Source organism: Chlamydotis macqueenii, chromosome 20 (genome assembly GCF_036417535.1).
Source record: "Chlamydotis macqueenii isolate bChlMac1 chromosome 20, bChlMac1.mat, whole genome shotgun sequence".
Classification (NCBI taxonomy): domain Eukaryota; kingdom Metazoa; phylum Chordata; class Aves; order Otidiformes; family Otididae; genus Chlamydotis; species Chlamydotis macqueenii.
This window is the reverse complement of record NC_141575.1, coordinates 2012588-2032144: the sequence shown is the minus strand read 5'-3', so window position 1 is coordinate 2032144 and position 19557 is coordinate 2012588. Positions and strand designations below refer to the sequence as shown.

The following is a 19557-nucleotide window of genomic DNA, read 5'->3' as shown; positions in this document are numbered from 1 at the left end:
CTGAAAAGTCTGCCTGCTAAATGCAACTTCACAACATCACAGTAAAATAAATAATGAAATAAGAGAGCAATGCTGCCCAACACTGGGCTTATTACTATTCCCTGCACTCACCCTACATACTCCCACCTCAAAAAGTCCAAATATATCCACTTCCTCCTATGAACATTTGTACGCAACGGAGTCAAGTAACACTACGACTCTTATTTAGAGGGAAAGGAACCCATTCAGGGCAGCACAGTAACACATTATGAGGCTCAACTCACTCACTTGGCATTGCTTTCTGCAGCTTCCTCCTTTGCTTCCACATCACCCTCGCATTTCGTAGACTTGTTCTTTTCATCCATCCAGTCAGAGACATGTTTAAGGGCACATTCTACTGTTGATACCATGTTCTGGACAGCTTCAAGTTCCTCTGGAGATGGATAAATGGTTGAATGTTTCACCATAACATGGCGGTCATCATTAGCAAAAGATCGGATAGATCTCTGTTATGAAGTGGGAAACAGGGGGGGAAAAAAGAACAAAGTTACTGGATTATCAACAGAAGGATACTGCCCTGACTGGGAGTCCTCCCTGACAGACGTAGGGAAGTGTTTTATGATGACCATTGCTTATAATCACACAGGAGTGATTGCTCATCTTTATTTAAATAATTTTAAGAAAAAAGAAAAACCAAATACCAGTGCAAAATCAGCATTAAGCTGGTATGAAATAAGACCTTGGGTGGCTTTTATGGCACCTAATATTTGATGCCTAAATTCAACTCTATTGGCTAGCAGGAGGAACGGGCACATGTGGAGTGCAGTTCATGTTTATGTGTGCCAGGCACATCTGGAGCACAGTTTATGTTTATGTCTACTTTAGGATGAGATAAATTGTGTTTTAGAGGTACATTCCCCCCTCACCCACAAGTGACAACAGAAGTCTAGATAATGATATCAGATTAGCTGCTACAGACATCTGAAAATTAAGCAAGCTGAATCTCATCTTTTGTCTGATGTCCGCCGTAAGTGGAAGTTGTGCCACTGTGTGCGTTAGTCGCAGATCAGGAAAAGGGCGAACTCAGGGCTAGGGCTAGACAAGCCTCCGTACTCCCATACACAGCTATGGGGGGTACAAAATAAGGGCAAGACCTGTAGTGTGCATTACTTTGTTTGCAGTGGCTAGAAATGGAGTTTCTACATCTTCTCCTTTCATGACTTCCCCCTCTCATTTTCTTTTTTCTTATTTTTATTTTTTTTCCTCACTTCTCCCTGCCCTCCCCCTCAAGCTTGTCTTTAAGGAGAGGGCGGGGTCTGGCTGGCTAAGTATTAGGTTAGAGCACTGAAGCAGCGGATCAAAAAAACCCAAGTTTCATTCCCAGCTTTGCGACAGACAATCTAGGATTTTGGGCAACTCCTTTCACTACTGTGTGTCTGACTTCCCTCATCCTTTGACTACCTTGTTTATTTAGATGAAGCTTTCAAAGTCAGTGAGAAATCACTTAGGCACTGACCTTGCCGGAAGCACCTACATCTCACGGAGATACAAGCTGTGAGCAAGAGCACTGAAAGAAAGAGGGGCTTCCCTACCCTGGAATACTTGCAGGAGTTAAGGAGTTCCTGAATTTCAGCGATCTCTGTTGGCCTGTGTCAATCTTCAGCAGCTGGAGAGCTCAGAGCAAAGGGAAAAGCCGAGGCCCTTATCCCAAAAGGGACCTCATTTCAAGGCAGGGAAGTTTAGAGCCTAAGTATTGCAGGGTGAGAGCAGATGGAGTCGAGCATGCAGAAAGGAGGGCAGACAAGGAGAACAAGGAGAAGATTCCTGTTTTGTAAAAGGCATTTATATTCTCCAAACACAACTTTGCATATTCTGGAAGTGCTGAGTGCAGCCGTTTTTCCTCAGTTTATGCTGGAGACAATGGCAATGCACCTTGGAACAAGAAAATTAAACGGCCGTTCCCTTATGGTTTTGTTACGGCTGCAGATGAAGTCATAGGCAATACATATTGCTGTGAGAGGCTGAGCAAACAGCACAGGAATTCACAAAGGCATGAATGAAGATAAGGATAAAGATAAATTGCTACAAAAAGACCAAAATAATTTCTTAAAAAATTGAAAGAACAGGAAGATATTAGAGTGCTAATTAAAAGAGCCTGCAGTGAAATTCGAAGTCCTGAGTGGTATTGTTGAGGAAGGCAATCTTAAGTAGTTGGGTAACTTGTGCTAGGAAGCTTACAGTTTGCCGCACACCATCCAGATGAGACTTACTTGATCTAAACAGTGACCTGGACCAGCTGCGATCACAGCACAGACCTCTGGCAAGAGCAGCTCTAAGTCTTGCTCTCTACGGACACATCAATCACTGCTGAAAGCCTCCCAGAACTTGGAATCATCAACTGAAAAATCTTTGTTCCTCCTACATATTAAATACCTTATGAAGGTTTCATTGTCACCCCCACTTCATGGGTTTGTAATAGTACGCGCGCTCAGGGATAAAAGGGCCTTTGCGGGATCTCAAAGGCCTCCGGGTTGAATCCTTGTTCAGAACTGGTCACGATTTCCTAGCTCATGGCATTCACTAGCTCCGTCCAGCAAAGGCTGATGCGACATCATTCCTTTCCTAACTTCTGTGCTCCTACCCAGATGGACACTTTAGTCAAAGACACTCATCCGTCGGGGCCGGCGTCAGCCCCAGTGCTTTCACAGGTCGCAAAGCGCTCCCAGGAGGTCCTGCAGGAAAGGAGCTGCAGTTCAGCAGTGAAAACTGACAAGCTGGGTTTATTAATTCACCCCCACCATGTCTTCTCTGCTGAAATATCAATTAGGAAAAACCCTCAAAATGGAACAAATTAGTAACTCCTAAATTAGAAGACATTTGCTTTCTCTTCTAATGAAGGGGGGTTGACAAGATCAATTCTTTATTACAATTTAGGCCAAAAATAATAGCGAAATGGGACACTTCTAAATGCGGTTTCCTAACATCTGTGTAGCTGGCTGCTGCTGCTAGGCTGCGTTTATGTTTATATTACAAAAAAAGACCTAAGACAAGACTTTCACCTGTTACAGAGCACCAAGGGAGGAAGAACACTTGACAAAGTAGACTTGTCAATAAATTATATTTTAAAGGTATTACATTTATTTTCATTTCCATTCTCTCAGTAATAACCTTAGAGGACTGAAAAATATACAAATATGCTTAAACTGCTCTCCACATATATTTTTCAGGACATGAGGTTTACTGCCTTTTTGTGAACACATCTTTGGAATCTTACCATCACAATACTTCATACTTGCACAGCGTTACAAACTCAACATCTCAGGCATTCCCAATTTACAACCAGTACTAGGCAAATCAGAAATGACTCCTCACTTAATCCACACATACACCCAGCATATTTGACTGCACACATTTCACCTACACTATTTACAGAGTGTGCACAGACCCACAATCAATCATCTTTTCAGACTCATGCACGTAAGTATGAATAATCAACACTTGCTTTTGTGAGGGAGAGGTGGAAGGGAGTATCAGTGTTTGGTTACGCAATCTGCAAGTTCAAGGTCACATGCTGTTTGCTACAGCTTGCTAATGCCAGTTTTATTAGAAAACCTTAGGAGCATCCCCTTCGTTCATATTTAATAATTCATGTAATGCAGGCCCACAAGACAACTCTCTGGTTTTAGGAGGCTGACGATATATCAGACCTCATTTGCTTTGCTCAAAGCATTCAGCACTATCTCTAGTGCAAGGTCAGAAAATCCCCTTGCTCTGCTTTGATCGGGCACCACGCAAAACTGCAGCAGAGAATATTTTTAATACAGCCCTGTGAAAGATGACAAATACCTACCATGGTTTGTTAGTGTTTCAGCTCTCTCTCCCTCCCTTTTTCCTTTTCCCTCCTCCTTGGTGTCTTTGCTAAGCACTGTTTTGCCTGACAGAACCTCTTCATAAGCCTCTCAGTCCCTTGACAGCTCAAGAATTCATACAGCCAAGATGCTCAGAGAGTCACTTTCTGTAATTCACCTGCAAAAAGAGAAACAACTTGAAACAGAAGAAACGGCTTGTTAATTCCAATACGTGTTCAGTGCAGCACATTAAGTCAAACGCTGATTAAAGCAAGCGGGCTTCAAGATGGGGAAGCAGTCACTGAACCATTTATTCCTGAACAACAAGCAGATGTCACTGTGGAAAGCAACTTTTTGTGATGTACCCACACATATGTAACGACTTTCCCATGCCAGTTAGAGCTTATCTCAGTGTGGCTTCTCAGCCACCTGGCAATCTAAGCTTCTGCTCCGAGGAAGATGGGAAATCCAACAGCTCAAATATGCTCTATGTGAAACCAGCTCAAGAAGTCTCAATTTTTATGTCGCATGCACATTAGGAATCAAACACACTATATTTAATTATCAGGTAATTATCTGTTGAAATCCCCAGCGCAGCCCTCGATCCTGAACATGTCAGATGCTGTCCAACAAGAACTGACTTCAGGTGGCAATAACTCCACGTTGTACTTTTTTTTTTTTTAATAACAAGTGCATGATAACAAACTGATGATGTAAGACTTGTGAGAATGTTCAGCTGCAATAATCCACGCTGCCTTTTCTGCCCTTGCATCGCTTTTCACAGCACACAACACTTAGAAGGTCCTGCAAGAGCAGCCCTCTCATACTACACCAGGCAAACACCAGCCCTGGCAGCATAAGGAACTGCAAATAAACGCTAAGACAAGAGCGGAGTCGAATAACAGAGCAGGTAATGTGAGAGAGGAAAGCACAGGCTCATTGCATAGCAAGACACTCTAGTCCTTGCAGAAAATTCCTGTTTTCCTTTCACTGCACATATTGCTGCATCAGCTTTTCCATAATATTTTCAAGCAACTGAAAACCCAGTCAGTAAATTTCTGCAGACTGACACACACACTCAATGTTTTCCTTTTCTCCTATACGTTGATCATCCTTCTCTAGCAATACGTTGCGTATTATCTGTCAGAGAATCCTGACATTGTTAGAGATTAAAAGCATGTTTGGCAACAGCAGAGGGATAGGCGAGATGACTTGAAAGCCGAGTAGATGCTTAAACCTCAGGGGTGTGACAGGGAATAATTAAAATGTTGCATCCCATAGAGATTTGAACACGTCAGAGGAACGGCAACACAAATCCTGCTTCGCTATTTTCCTAGTTAAGAAGAAATGAAGCAGGTTTACAGGACCAATAGCTTTGGCAGCAAGTGCCCAATAGTCGTTTGCATCTCTCATCACTGAAGTTAGGATGTAGAACTGGGTGAAACAAAAAGCAGCCAGACAAGAGCACTGTGCAGGGGCCGTCTGCCCCAGCAGCTCAAGACTGCCACGGAAGAAACCCCACGAGAGTTAAACGCAGTCGTACTAAAAATACTTGGGAAAAGCAAGCTAATAAAAACCCCGCAGGACCTTACTTCTTATCACAAAGCCTATACACCCTACCAAGGTGTATTAACTCTGCCAAACCGCTTCCCAGAAGTGAACGAGGAGGGGATGTTCTTTCATAGGACTAGAACCTTCTCTTAAGGGATCCTGAAAGCCAAGCAGGGGCAGATGTGGGGAAAAATAAGCAAAGATTACTGCTTTGGCACTATTTACTCTGTGAGCTAGTCATAAGCTCTTCCACACTTAATGGCCTTTCACCATCTCCAGAAGCAACCAGACTCTTTACATGGCTTTTTTGTTTTGCTTTTCTACAATAATAATATGCTTTTTGAGTCAGCAGACGGCAAGCTAGAGAGACTTTTAAGAGACACGGTTCCAGATCATCTATTTCAAATTCGTTCTCTCTTCAAACTAAATTCTAGCTATCTTCACATACTCTTCTTCCTTGTGACTCCTACACGTCACATTTTCAGTTTGCTATCTTCTCTGGTAACTGTAACTTGGCAATTCCCGGCAGGGAGAAGGGCACTGGAAGGTGTTGCTGACTTCAGCATGTGCCCAGTACAGTATCTCCAGGCTCCGAGCAACGCTCCAGCCCGGGCTCCCTCCAAAGACTACTGCAAGCTGTTGCTTACCAGCCCGTACAGTGCATGGAAAGCAGATGGACAAAGCTCGCCGAGCAAATTCTGGTGCTTCAGAAAACTGCTGAGCAGAGTGTTGTCTAGAGGGCAAGTCTGCAAACTACCTCACCAGCTCCAGGCAGAGGCAAACCTCAGGATGCAGTCCTGAGTGTGCCAAGTGCTTTTCAGTGTTCTTTGAAAATCTGAAACAGACCAAAAATAAACGTTTCACAGCTACAACGGGGGTCAGTCATCTACTGGACAGATGAAGCAAAACCACCAACACCTCTCAATGCTCTGCCTTAAGCAGAGTAGTAACCATCTTGTTTTCAAGACAGGTTCAAGTCTCAGTGACAAGTAAAAGTTGTTGGACACAGGTATTTACACGCTTGATACCTGCCCTTTTTCTCAGCTGTGAGCGGCTGAGGTCAGGGCATATACAGCTGAATTACAAAGGAATCTTTATTATAAAACTCACAAAGCTGGAAAAAAAAAAAAACAAACCCAAAACCAAACCTCCTGCAAGTTGAGCTGAAGCTGATAAATGATGTCTTTCAAGACATTAACATCCTAAGAACATTTCACAGAAAAGTGCACAGGAGTGAAAACCTAATATAGTTCAGACTTTGAGAGAAAATTTTCAATAAAAGCACTAAAGAGGAGGGAGTTTACTATAAAAGCGCAGACACAATATACGGAACAAAGTACATTTGACAGCATGGGGAATTAAATTAAGGAATACTAAAATCAAATCTGCTCCAACCATATGGACTAAGGCAGCAGAACATAGCTCAGCACCAAACATATCAGAAAGCATTATGTGAAGTGAGCAGCAATTCCATAAATCCAGCAGCCTCGTTTCACTACCAGGCTATAGCAGGATATTTGTCCCTGCATCCTCAGGGAAGTAACAGCTGACGCCAGACTAAAAAGCACAATATTAAAATGCATCGTTGTCTTAGCCAGGAGCTGCCACCAACACTTGCAAGAAAATTTCCGGGAAAAGCTACTAGCAATACGGAGACCTTAGTGACCTTGAGAAAGTCACTTTACCTCTGCATCATGAGGCCCTAAAGTGTAAAACAAGAGTAAATACTTGCTGTCTCCAAAGCAGGCCACAGAGGAGCCAAGCAGAGCCTGCAATGTGGTTTAAAGTCACTGTGGACTCGACATGTTGGAAATGTTATTAAAGTACCATGACAGTCTAACAATGTTTCCATTAAACATCCCATCCTTCACAGAGGAAGTTTATGCTTTGGCACAAGACAAACAAGGAAAAGAATTTCAGAGGAGGCCTTTGTAGTGGGGCATATTCCTGCATCTGGAGTTGTGTTCCCAAGAGACGGACATTTAAACAGCCAGGAGTGACGAACGCGCTCAGCTCCCTTTGAGTGCCTGTGAACAGAAGAGTAAAACAGCAGCAGAAACAGGTACTTGCACTCCACGAAGACTCAAGTGTAACATCAGAATCAAGGAGCCATAAGCTTCCAGAAATGAGATGTGAACTACGTTTGGTGTCCAGCTGTCCCCCGGCAGCGCAAAGCGGTACCCTGCACCCAAGTGTTACTGGTGCTACAAAGAGGCGGCCAGGGTCGCTGGACTCCAGTCCTCCAAAGCCTCACTTGACTGAGCTGCTGTTCAGGCACGTGGCCAGGCCAAGTAGAATGCCATGAAAATTGGTTTTAAATGCAACATCAAGGCCGCACATGCCAACGATATTCCACTGAAGCACTAAAAACACCCTCCACCCTCCTAATCTGCCCTCACCCCAGTATCTGCCCAGGACAGCTACCGCTTACAGCATGCACCACCCTGAGACCGCTCAGCGTTCGTGTTAACAAAGCAGCAAGGACAACTAAGGTTGCTAATAACAAAGCAGTGAGTATCTTACACAGACTGAGGTGTATCAGAAACAGTAATAGACAAGAACTGGAATTTATATCCTCTCTTGTTACTTTTAGAAGTCAGAATAAGCAGCGTGCAACTTTAAACTGCAAGTTTATTTTAACTTCTGCTTTGCATTGAGGAGACAGGTAATTTATCGTCACACCGTACAAAACGCTGCTGAAAATATGTTGTGTTTTTCTGCAGGATAATTTTATTGCTGGCCTTCTGCCAAGAGCCTTTCTGGCAGCATCTCCCACAGTTGGAAACTGTGTATCTGGGTCAGAAAAGACAAGCCGCTTTTCAGAACAGCTCAATACATTTGGCAGAGATGCTGATATTATAATTGAACTCTTTCAGCAACTCTTTTCATGATGTACCCAGACACTAAACAAAACAAGATCCGCAGTGTTGATTAATGTCAAAATAACTGACAGAGAAATATCAAAATAGTTTTCCCTCATGTTAAAAGTATCAACAAACCAAGGGAACAGATAAGAAATAAAATTCATGAGGATTCAATGAGGAGCGTGGCACAGAGAAATCTGCAGAGGATGACTGACCTTCTACTTGCGCAGATATTTGGTATTTTACATCTGAACTCCCTGTATGCTGCACAGAACTGTATCTTCATTCCTCACCACCACATGAGGAGAAATCCCTGCCACTCACAACCACGTACGCGTTCTGTACAGGAGTGCACCTGTAACACCGGGATACATAGTTAATGGGACTCAGCCTGCTTCCAACAACATGCTCAGTGTTCCGTTTCACCTGCAGACTGTATATTCATAGGAATTTTATTATTTTCCAAGTAACGCAATTCCTGGCAAAGCTGCATCTGGGTTAGCCTCTAGGAGACTGGAATTTTCCAGCCAAATGAATAATTACAAAGCAACACAACAGATAAAAGCCAGAAAGGTACTTCCCTTGGTAAAATCTTACATTTCACCCTACAAATACCTGACTCCAGTATTACTCCTGCCCGTTCAGTTCTCACAACATCTTGAGAAAAGGCTCCTGTGCTCAGAAATCTCCTAGGAGTGGCCTCCGTCAGGTAGTGCAAAAAAAAGAATTAAAAACTGGCTGTTGAAACTTAAATAACACATTGACACATGAACATTAGTATAGTTTAATGTATTTCCTGCTCAACCAGTCAGAATTATCCAAAACAGAATTGCCTGTAAAACTGAGCACTACAGAAAACATCTCAAAAGGAGAACTTCAGGTTACCTCAAACAAAATAAAATTAAGAAAAATCACAGATTAGATAGTACCTAAATAATTAATAGCCAAGTATTCATTTGAGACAAGACAAACCACCACTGGGTTCTCAACGTCTGTGAAGTGTTAAACTGATTTCTGACTTCCAGCACCCTGAGGTAGGCATTCCTGCTCTTCTGGCTGAACTGGACAATGGAAATCTGATGCTACTTTGCAGTACACACCTATTTGTGAAGCAGTCATAATGGGACATCCACAGTAAAAATCATCTGAAATTCGAAACACAGACTACATTCATTTACAGTTGAAGAATCAACTAAATTAATAAAAAGGATTACATTTCACTGAAATGACACTCGCCATCTGCAATGTCATTTTTCCAGAGACAGAGCTGGTTTAAGCAAAATTCTGGATGTAAGCCTGAAATTACATCACATTCTCCAAAGGAGAATCACAGTTCTACCTCCCCCACCACACAGTGCAGTTTAGTGCCGTGCTGGGCTCCTCACCGCCCAAGCCTTGTCCTGCACTCGCCTCCCAGCACTGAAGCTTTATAGACCTTCAAAATCCCAGATACCTTCCACGTCCACATCACTCGTGTCCACTTCCTTACCTGTGAGGCTTGCTTTGCTCCAGAACCATGGTGGGACGCAACCACAATGTTTAAGAGATTAAGAACAGGGATATTCCTTCTGTAGCACCCTTGAGCTCAAGTGCAATAGCTGCAGTGCCCCAGTTTCTTTCCCGCTGTGACTCATATCCCATAGACGGCAGGTCGACCTCGCTGCAGCCTCCCAGCTAACTACGTTTGACACGCACACCAGGACGGGGAAAAGGCCCCCAAGGCCCCTTCCACCAAGGAGAATGTGTCTTCTACAGAACGGTGAAGTCAAAGGCATACACATGGAAAAGGCTAGAAATTATGGCATTCCCTCCCCATGTTGGTAATAAATACAATTAAATAAAAATAAAAAATTTAAAAAAAAAAAAAAAGAGAGAGAGACTGGAGAACAAACTGTCCTACAGTAGCCCCAGATCTGCTTGTACTGGTGGTTTGCACTTTTCAGAAATTCCATGAAGTAACAGTCAGCCACATTTGCTCTCCCAGCTGTTCCCTGTTCTGCACCTCAAGCTAATACAAACCTTGGTTATTAGTAAGGTGAAAGGAAAGCAACATGAAACCTAAACCTGTGTTGTAAATAAAACAAATTTAGTAATTCTTTCTTACAAGTAATACGATGTAAATGCTGTATTTGATATTCACATTTTTCCAATGTTTAACATAAATCCTCAATATCAAAGTATTACGAAGTTTTTAAAGAATAAATCCTATCCTTCTGACCAGAATTCCAGCAACCCTTAATGGCGAAATTTACGGAACAGTTTCTCCCCTAGACTTTCTTCCCCCATGGCAACATGTACAGAAAGCTGGCACTTGCAGTACTGCAGATCCACGCTGGCTACTGGCACATCTGCCTTTCGGCCAGCTTAAACATTCATGACTCTCCACTTAAACGCATTTTCTAGTATATCAGTCTTGCTGCCTCAGTGACTTTTTTTTTTTAATTAAAGAGAGAATATTTAAAAGGATTTGGAAGAGAAGACCACTAGACTCTGCAAGCATTGTGCAAAGCGCTCTCGTGCTCTCCGCCAACAAGCACCCTCCATCAGACTTGTACCATGGTTTAGTTCCACTACGACTGCCCAACAAGCCCAGGTTAATTTTTTACTTTCTCTAATTGGCTATTTTGTCAGAAAACATCTTGTCAAAGATTCTCCATTACTAAAAGCTTCTTTAAGGGTTTTTCCTTGCCATCTCTCATTCACCCACCCAACCCTGTTATTTTCAGTTTCTCTCTCTCATTCTCCTGTGTCTTAGATCGTTATTTCCAGGGAAGTCTGAAGCTCGCTGTCACAACATGTAATGCTACAGAAGCACCTGACACTAAACCTGTAACTATGATCTTAGGCTGCTTTGGAAACAGAAGCCTCCTCTTTTGAAACACTCCTCCTTCACAGTGCTACAGATACGGCCCGTACGTCCCACCAGCCCCGGCGCAGCATCCCGGCTGCTGCACCGCTCGGTCTTCAGTCCCACCTGCAAGGGCTCCCCGGGGCAGGCACAGGACCCTCAGCTCCAACAAAACCAAACCTGCAGTCTAATTAATTAATTTCTTCCACATGACTGACTTGGAATGGATTTTGTAAGTCACTCACATAAAAAAAGGGATTTTTAGTAGCATTGTTTCTGAAAGGTATACGTTCCAAAAAAATCCGTATTCAACGCCAGTGAATCAGTGTTCGTAATAGAAACGTTTGGAGCGAGAAGAACGGCAGAAATCCTATCTGCCAGGCAGGAGCTACCAAATTTGATTCAGCATGTAGTGCAAGTATCCCTGCAACAGAAAGCAATGGGGATGTCTCTGCAGGGAAGAGTACCCTGGCTGCCATTGATTTTTCAGCCTCAGAACACAATTATTTAATTCAACTGCACAATAGCCCTACCAAAAGATTTGAATTAGTTTATTCAGGCAGGAAAGCTAGCTACATAATGAAACACCACACCAATGCGTTAGAGGGCAGAGAAAGGACCCTCAGTCTGACACTACTGACTTGAGTCCACTATTTATGTCTTGACCAAGATTTTGTAGTAGGAAGACCTAGCTTGGCTAAGAGGAAGAAAAAAGGCACAAACATATTTAGAGATTTACAAAACAAATATTAAAAAAAAATCATATTTCCTTGGAAAACCACGAGTCTAAAAAATATTCTCAGTTGGCTTATGCAGCATCTTCTTGCCTCAGCAGATCTACACTGCATGCATGTGCTGTCAGATCCACCAACCTCAGCTGTGAAACTCATATATTATTCTTCTCTCAGCACAGCTATGTAAAAGACAGCGCCAGCAGGGACCATCGGTGGCAGTGACTATGCTCAGTTTGAAGGCCACAAGCTAGGCTACAAAACTAATTTCTCAGTATCTCTGTCAGTCTCATCCTTAGGAATTCCCTTCCTGAGATGAGTAATGAATTCCACAGCCTTTTTTTTTGTTTATTTTTAATACAATATTGAAATTAAAAAGTTAGCAAAATTACGTTTAAGTGTCTGTAGCACTAAATTCTCCAACGTCTTTGGAGAACACAACTGTGTAAGTAACTGGTCTTGTACTTGAGAAGTTACATTCAATCTTTTTTTTCATCTTTTGAATTTAAAACAAAATCTGGGAGGAAAAGAAACTATTGATAGAAATCTGCCAGTCTCACCTGAATGTCATTTTTAAGAACACGGACACAACTTTGTTGGTTTGGTCTCTTTTCTTTAAATTTCACATAGGGCTACAAATTAGTTTCATCTCTCTACACAGACGGTGACGTTATCTCTCATGTGCCGCTTTACTCACACTTCATTTGTTGACAGAAGGTTCCTCAGTCTTTGCCATTCACCACTGTTTTGTTTAGATCACATAATCATCATCACACCTTGTTCTCCCTGCCAACATTAAGCAACAACGCCTCTGAACAGCAAAATATGAGCTTATGAGCAACATCAGGGTCTCGGAGGCAACGTGCTTGCCACAAACCGCAGGAACCCGCCTTTTGGTGAGGTTGTGGAGATGAATAACGTGACATCCAGGTTAGGATACGGGAGTACGTGACAGCAAGCTGCTGCAATTCCAGTGTAAGAGAGGGTGCATACCTGCTCTTCTCTGAGGGACGCAAACAGACTGTGGAATCAATAGCAGCATTCAGAATGCTCTCAGCTTTGCAGGGAGATCAATTTACAACAACAAAAATCTCACTTTCTCCCCAAAGCTCCCTTCATACGCTACAGTTGCTAAAAGTAACACTTGCAATGACTATCAGGGGAAAGACTAGAGAAAAACAATCTAAGTTTGTTTATTTTGGGCCATTAACTGCATTCCGTGTCTAGCCACTTCAGTTCCCCCGATAACAGGAAACCTGCTGTTCCTAAAAGCAACATTGATGGGATTTATTTTATTTTATTTTTTCAAAAGAAGGAGCACTTGGAAAGGCACAACGTGTCAGGGTAGGAGAATGCACAGTTCAAGATGTGGATGGCAGGGTCAAAACTAGAATTAAACAACAGCTACGATATAAATCGGCAGTACTCTCCTCACCTTTCACCTCTCAGTGAGAAGTTATGAGTAAGCTAGATTAGAGTCTTAATGTTTTTATTGCCTGCTTAGCCACCGATGCAAATCTGTGTCCATGTCACAGCACCACGATTATTACAGGATACCGCAGCAAGGAGAACAAGAACCAAAGGGACACGAACATTGAACTCTGCGCTGGTCAGCACAAAAAACCTGCTTGCTTTATACAGTTTAAAACTATACTTTCAGTGGTAAAAGAATGTCAGATTATAATGCCATCAATCTATCTCATTCCACTGTTCAAACAAAATTCAGCTCTAAAAATTGAAACTACTGTGTTAGTGAGAAAAATCTTTACTTTAAAAAAAACCAAAACAAAACAGATGCATTGCTTTATGCACTGAAAGAACACTTTCTTCTGCCCTTGTACAAGTTCTTCCATTCACTCTGCACGGCCCCTCTCTTGCGGAAACAAAAGTCTCTGTATCAGGGGCTCCTCAGCGATACTTGGGAACTCCTACACTTACTGCAACTGAGCGTTCAGAGGCCAGCAAGAACCACCGGTAACCGTTAATTCACCATTAATTATCTGCAGAAATACATTAAAGAAAACGATAACAAGGTGAAAGAACATTCTTCCAAAGGCTTTTTGCTTATTTTGAGAGAAACAAAAAGGAAGTCATTAAACCTAGCTTACACTTCTTCATGTAGCATTTTGCTCTCAATCATTTAGAATCCACGCGCTGCAGGACCAGGAGAATGCCAGAACTACCAGTGCAGAACTCTCAACGCAAGAAAAGGCTGCCCCTGAAATTTAGTGGACAAATACTACCAGACAGTTTCATGCTTTTCTGAAACAAAATCCACAAGTTAAATTTAGAATGATGATTTCTGCAGACGCTCAGATGTTTCTGTTCTAAGTTTTCTAGAAATTGCAAATTAGAACTTGGCAGACTTCAAACTGACCCAGCATGTGTCTTCTGTAATCCAAATCATATTCTGCCCTATTACTCTGCAAAACATAGGGAAAAAAAATCACGCCTTTCAACACATGGTTTCAGACAAGTGACAGAGACATTCCATTTAACTTTTGTTCTTAGCACAGAGATAAGTTGTGGTTTTTTCCCTCTTGGAGTACTGCCATGAAAATTAAAAGCTAATAGAGGAATCAAAGTTATCTCCATTGCAAAATAAGCAGCTTGCTGAATAACACTACTTACACAACTGTATTAATTCAAGGTGTTTGTGGCATTTTTTCCCCATTTACCATGGGGAGAAGGTATGACATTTCTAGACTCTCTGATCTCGTTCTTAAATACTGCACCTAGATACTCACCCAAGCACGCAGGTGTCACCAGGCTGCTTTGTGGAAGCCAGTGGCGATCCTCCAAGTTCACTAGCACAGCCTCCACAGCCAACCAAGAGATTAAGGGTTTGCAACACCAGAACAATGGTGTTGAAACACCATTGACTGAAACAGCTCAGAGGTTACAAACAAAAGAAATCTGGGAAATTGCTTCTCCATCTCCCGGTAACCAGACAGTAGTACCCAACGTTCCATCGCCAACCTGTGGGCGATGGCAATCTTCAGGCTGGGCTTCACAGCAGACTAAAAAACATTACCCAGCCTCTTCAATTTTGATTGCAGTATCAAGCTCCAATGTGCTTTTATTAGTCGGGGGGAAACAGATCTCAGCTACACACACAAGAATTTCACAACACTTCATAAACATCACTGGGCCACTTGCTGTAGCAGGTGTAAATGTTACGCCGTTTGCACGTCGAAGAGACCCCACAGCCCAACGACTTAAGCGACTTGGCCAATGCCACAGTGAATCAGTGGTAGGACTTGGAAAAGCAGTTAGTTTTTCATTGAACATACGCACCAAGCATGGAGCGTGCTCTCTCCCCTCCTTTCTGGCTTTCCACCCTTTCCTTAGGCTTCTTTAGCTCAATCTGAACAGACACTGAACTGCTGGCTGCTTTTGCTATTCAACCTCTCCCTCCCAGGACCACTGCCATCCTTCACAGGACAGCTTGGCAAACGCTCACAGTAAATGCCTGACAACAATTACCTGTAGATTCATGAGATTCAAATTAGCAATTCAATATCCGAATACGGTGTGATTAAACTCAGGAATCTAATTCACAATGTGTCCTATTTTCAGACATCACATTTTTTGAGCACACCACTCTTGAAAGTCGAGTTGGCATGGACTCGGGAACCTTATGAGTCTTTTTCAAAAGAGGACAATGGAGTCTCTCTTTTGTTAGGCAGCAGGACACACTTAGTCTGTTCTCAGGAAGAACAGGAGCCAGAAAAATAAGAACATTTCAGGACACCAGCAAGGGACCTGAGCCATTCTGCAAGATAAGGGGAAGTTTTGCAGCCCCACTCTATAAAGTAGCTGCTCCTCAGCGTCAAGCATCTCACTCTGGACACCAAATTCTACATATCATGTGGTTTTGAAGAAAAAAACCAAAGGCAGTTGTCTTTACCACTTGGCATTTCTCTATGTGGCAGAGGAACAGGCTATGGAGGATAAGGTAGTTAATTCCTCTCTCTCTCTTAAACAAACAAAAAAATAAACCAAACAAAAACCCCAGCCTTCACACTAAATATTAAGTAGCCATCTAAAGGACCCAAAAATAAACAAAAAGGATGAAGGGTCTGACAGCATCTCTCTTACAAATCAGAGAATAAATTGGCAACTCTGGGATGACCCGAAGTGCCTATGTCATCACCTCCCCTGCCTGTTCCCAGATCACACACCTCAAACAGTGTCCCTCCAATCTTCTGCACGCTAAGCTCCGGCCATCTCACACTAGTTCATTTCTGTGAGTTCGCTCAGGATGGCTACTTTGATCCTAGATCTGTTGACAAGGAGACTACAGAGCGTGTACTTCGATATGATGATCTCTACAATGAGCCCAACTGCCAAAAGGCCACTTTTCATCCCTACTGATGCTACATTTTCCTCCTTCTAAGCCCATCTTCTCTTAGGTTCCTAAGAAACAAACAAAAGAAAAGCAAACACACGTATGTTACAAACATGTACTGCTTCCCTTGGCTTCACACATTCTGGGAGTTTGGATCGCTGGGCAAGCAAGTTTGTCTCCTGTACAGCAAATACAGAGAGGTCCAAAAGCTACCAGCTCTTCTCCTTCCCCCCGTGCCAGTCTTAACAGCTACCCGGTTGAATCCCCTCTGTGCTGGAATACCTGCAAGCTGTTCTGGTGCTGCAGCACTCAACCGCTACAGAGACCGGCCAGGGGAAAGCCAGGTTTGCGCTGCTGCAGACTGGAAACGCTGCAATGTGGACAGGCAGCACACAAGGCCCCGTCAGCCAGCCCTGCGGGAGTTTTGTCTGCTCTCCCCCAACCTCCCTGTTCTTTACATATGAGGAAGAGAACAGCAAGGTTTTGCAATTTCATGACAAACTTATTTTTCTTTCTCAACCTGAGCAACCAAAAAGCATTTTTCAATCTTTTCCACACCAACAACCTTCTCTCTGCACACTTCCATGAAGGAACACTACAGAATCCTCTTGCCGCATGAAGGCTTCTGATCTGTTCCAACATTCTGAAATATGAAGAAAACTTAAGACTGTATTTTGTGCACGTGTATTATCGAGCTACTATGCATTCCATCAACACAAATGCTACTCATGCACACAAAAAGTCTTCTCAGGAGATATTCCAAACTTTGTTAGAATAGAATGTTTTCACTTGGAAGGGATCTACAATGATCATCTAGTCCAACTGCAACACAAGAGGAGCACAAATAATGGAAACAGAGCAAGGAAAAGGAAGGAGAGGGGAAGTACAGCAAATCCCTGTACTCCTCAGCCAAAATTCAGTCTTCTGTGTACTGTGCAGGACGCTTGCTACTGTACTGTGTGAGGAGGGTGAAGAGAACTCACTGAGACGAGGTGCACCGGGCAGTAAAACCCATCGACTACTGCAAATCAGGAGCGCCCCGTGCAAACAGGAAGCAAGGCTTTGTTCTTCTGGCACAAGAGAACTCCTTCATTGCAAGTACCACATGCAGATCAAACATTTACAAGCAAAAGAAAAGAAGCTAGCCAAGGGATTTATATTAAAATAAAGATTACAGATGGCAGTGTGAAAGAAAACAATAAACGTATCACTGAGTCCCATGCCCAGACAAGCTCCTCAAGCAGCTCTTCCTCTGAAGGAGAACTGCAAGGAGACAGCCTGAGCCAACAGTTTCTACAGCAACTGCAGAAGCACCAGTAAAATGATATTACAGAAGCATCAGCAAATGGATACTCCAAATACTGAAGGACCATCTGACAGTTTCACCTGGACTCTTGCCTCACTGGGCAACTCATTGATCCCAACCAGCTTAGCTCAACTCTGCATTTGCCTGTTTCTCTGCAAACTCTTCTGAATCCTCTTTACCCTTCATATTCTTTCAGTACACTTGTTCCCCTCCAGAATTTCATGGAACTTGACACAGGCATCACAGAAAGTTTTGTAGATGTGGTACTGGAAGGATGACCAGCATCATCCTGTGAGGGAGAGACCAACCGCATCTTTGTGTGGTGCTGCTGCAACTTCTCACCGAGGTGGAATGCTGTTATGACAATGACACTACGCTTATGTTGCATTACTAAAAGCACACTTGGAAGCATCTCAAAGGGAACCAAAACAGAGGTACGTTACTACCCAACTACACAGAAGAAGCACGTCCATTTGTAACACACGGTTATTTTAACACCGATGCAGAATCCATATTAAGGATTAACACAAAACATTGCACCTATGCCCTTGGAAAGTTCTGCAGCTAAGAACTGCAATTCACTGAAGAATGTTTAAGGCCGGCCATTTCTCATTGCTGTTTCAAGAATCCGCTTTAATAAGTCTCAGCGCCTCAACGGTCACGGCTTCATCAGCAGTTCCATACAAGCACTTTTGCAAGAGTTTTTTCTTAGCTCTGCAGCCTTACTTTGTTTCACACTGAAACTTGGCACGAAGCTCAGGCTCCTGACCCACAGCAAGAAGTTAAACAACATTGCTCATTTGTTTTTAAAAGGGTCAGAAGTCTCCAGTTTCAGCTTCTTCAGTGTTCGGAGTGGAGGGGAGCAACACATACAGTCACAATTCAGAACTTTCAGTATTCTACCCGTCTGCAAAGAACGGGGGTTAATCAGAGAACTGTCAAAGATACACTTTGTAAATCGCTCTCATTATTGGTTTATCACATCAGGCCTCGTTCACAAAAACAGACATTTGGTCAAGAGCTCGCTACTCACATAACGCTGACTCCCAGCTACCTGCGCTAAACACCAGCCTTTATCTCATGGGCTAACAAACAGAAAAAGACAGATAAAGCAGATTGCATGGAAATAATCAACCTGCAAAAGACAATCTTATTGCTACACTAATGCTGGTAGAAAAGAAACATAAAGATTAAAATATTTTGTTTTTCTTTTTGTGCCTTTTATCATGATTCACTATTTAGGCAGTGACAGTTGTTTTTTCTAAAATGTGAAGTACTATGAAATCTAAAGTGGAAAAGTATCTTATAACTCGTTAAAGCATAAGCATGCAATGAAGACTTCCAGATCAAATTTATTCCTTAGCAAGCTAGTTCTGAAGGAATAAAGAGCACAGTCCCAGCCAACCATCTTTTAATACAAGGTAATATAAAAATATAACTTATTTAGCAGCTACAAACACTCTCATGTTTCACATAATTTGCTAAGACTGAAAATTCAACCAAATTTTTGAAATTGTTGAAAATATCCCAGTTACAGGAGGTTCTTGTTTGCCTCCAAGGTGGGAGTCATGATTCTTTTCTCTTACACAAATTTAGACAACTGTGTTCTCTCTTCAGCCTCCCGGCCATCTGTAGAGATGAGGAGGTGTATACAGATGTGGGCTCAGAGCAGAACAAGCTCCTTCTCCAAGCTCATATTTTTGGCAGTCACCAATTTCACCCTCACCCACCAGAAGCAAAGAAGTTATCAGCTTTGTCTCCCCCCCACCTTCCCAGCATTTGCCTTTCTAGAACACTTGTCACTGTATTTACCAGAGTACATTTATTACTGGTTTTAAAATAACAGTTTTTGTAACAGAGGGGAACATTTCAGGTCTTTATCGAGGAACTTCAGACGCGAAGAAATGAAATTGTGCAGTAAATCAGTGGCAGGACCTGAAAAGGGGCCAAACGCTCCCCTAATCCATACTTCCAGTTTAACCACCAGACCTTCCTCCCTGGATTGTGTTGCTCTGTGCCTAGTGCTGAAGAGTTTACTCACTGGGCTTTTTACCAGTTTCTAGTTTTAAAAGGAATGCT

At 42.7% G+C, this 19557-nt stretch overlaps 1 protein-coding gene across 15 annotated transcripts in view; it reads right to left on the bottom strand.

The window, feature by feature from the left end:
• STRBP (spermatid perinuclear RNA binding protein) overlaps positions 1 to 19557 on the bottom strand; it is a 68436-nt gene that overhangs the window by 40830 nt on the left and 8049 nt on the right. For 11 of the 15 annotated variants that reach the window (XR_015260767.1, XM_086764236.1, XM_086764238.1 and 8 more), the window contains exons 1-3: positions 6026 to 6213; positions 3830 to 4005; positions 268 to 485 (exon numbers count right to left, since the gene is read on the bottom strand). Coding sequence is in view for 14 of the 15 variants with exons in the window: in XM_086764236.1 (XP_086620362.1) it covers positions 268 to 485; positions 3830 to 3832 (221 nt within the window). In the remaining variant the exon portion in view is untranslated. Of the gene's footprint in view, positions 1 to 267; positions 486 to 3829; positions 4006 to 6025; positions 6214 to 19557 lie in introns of those variants that run through there. The other 4 variants (XM_086764229.1, XM_086764227.1, XM_086764239.1 and 1 more) reach the window with 3 other exon arrangements.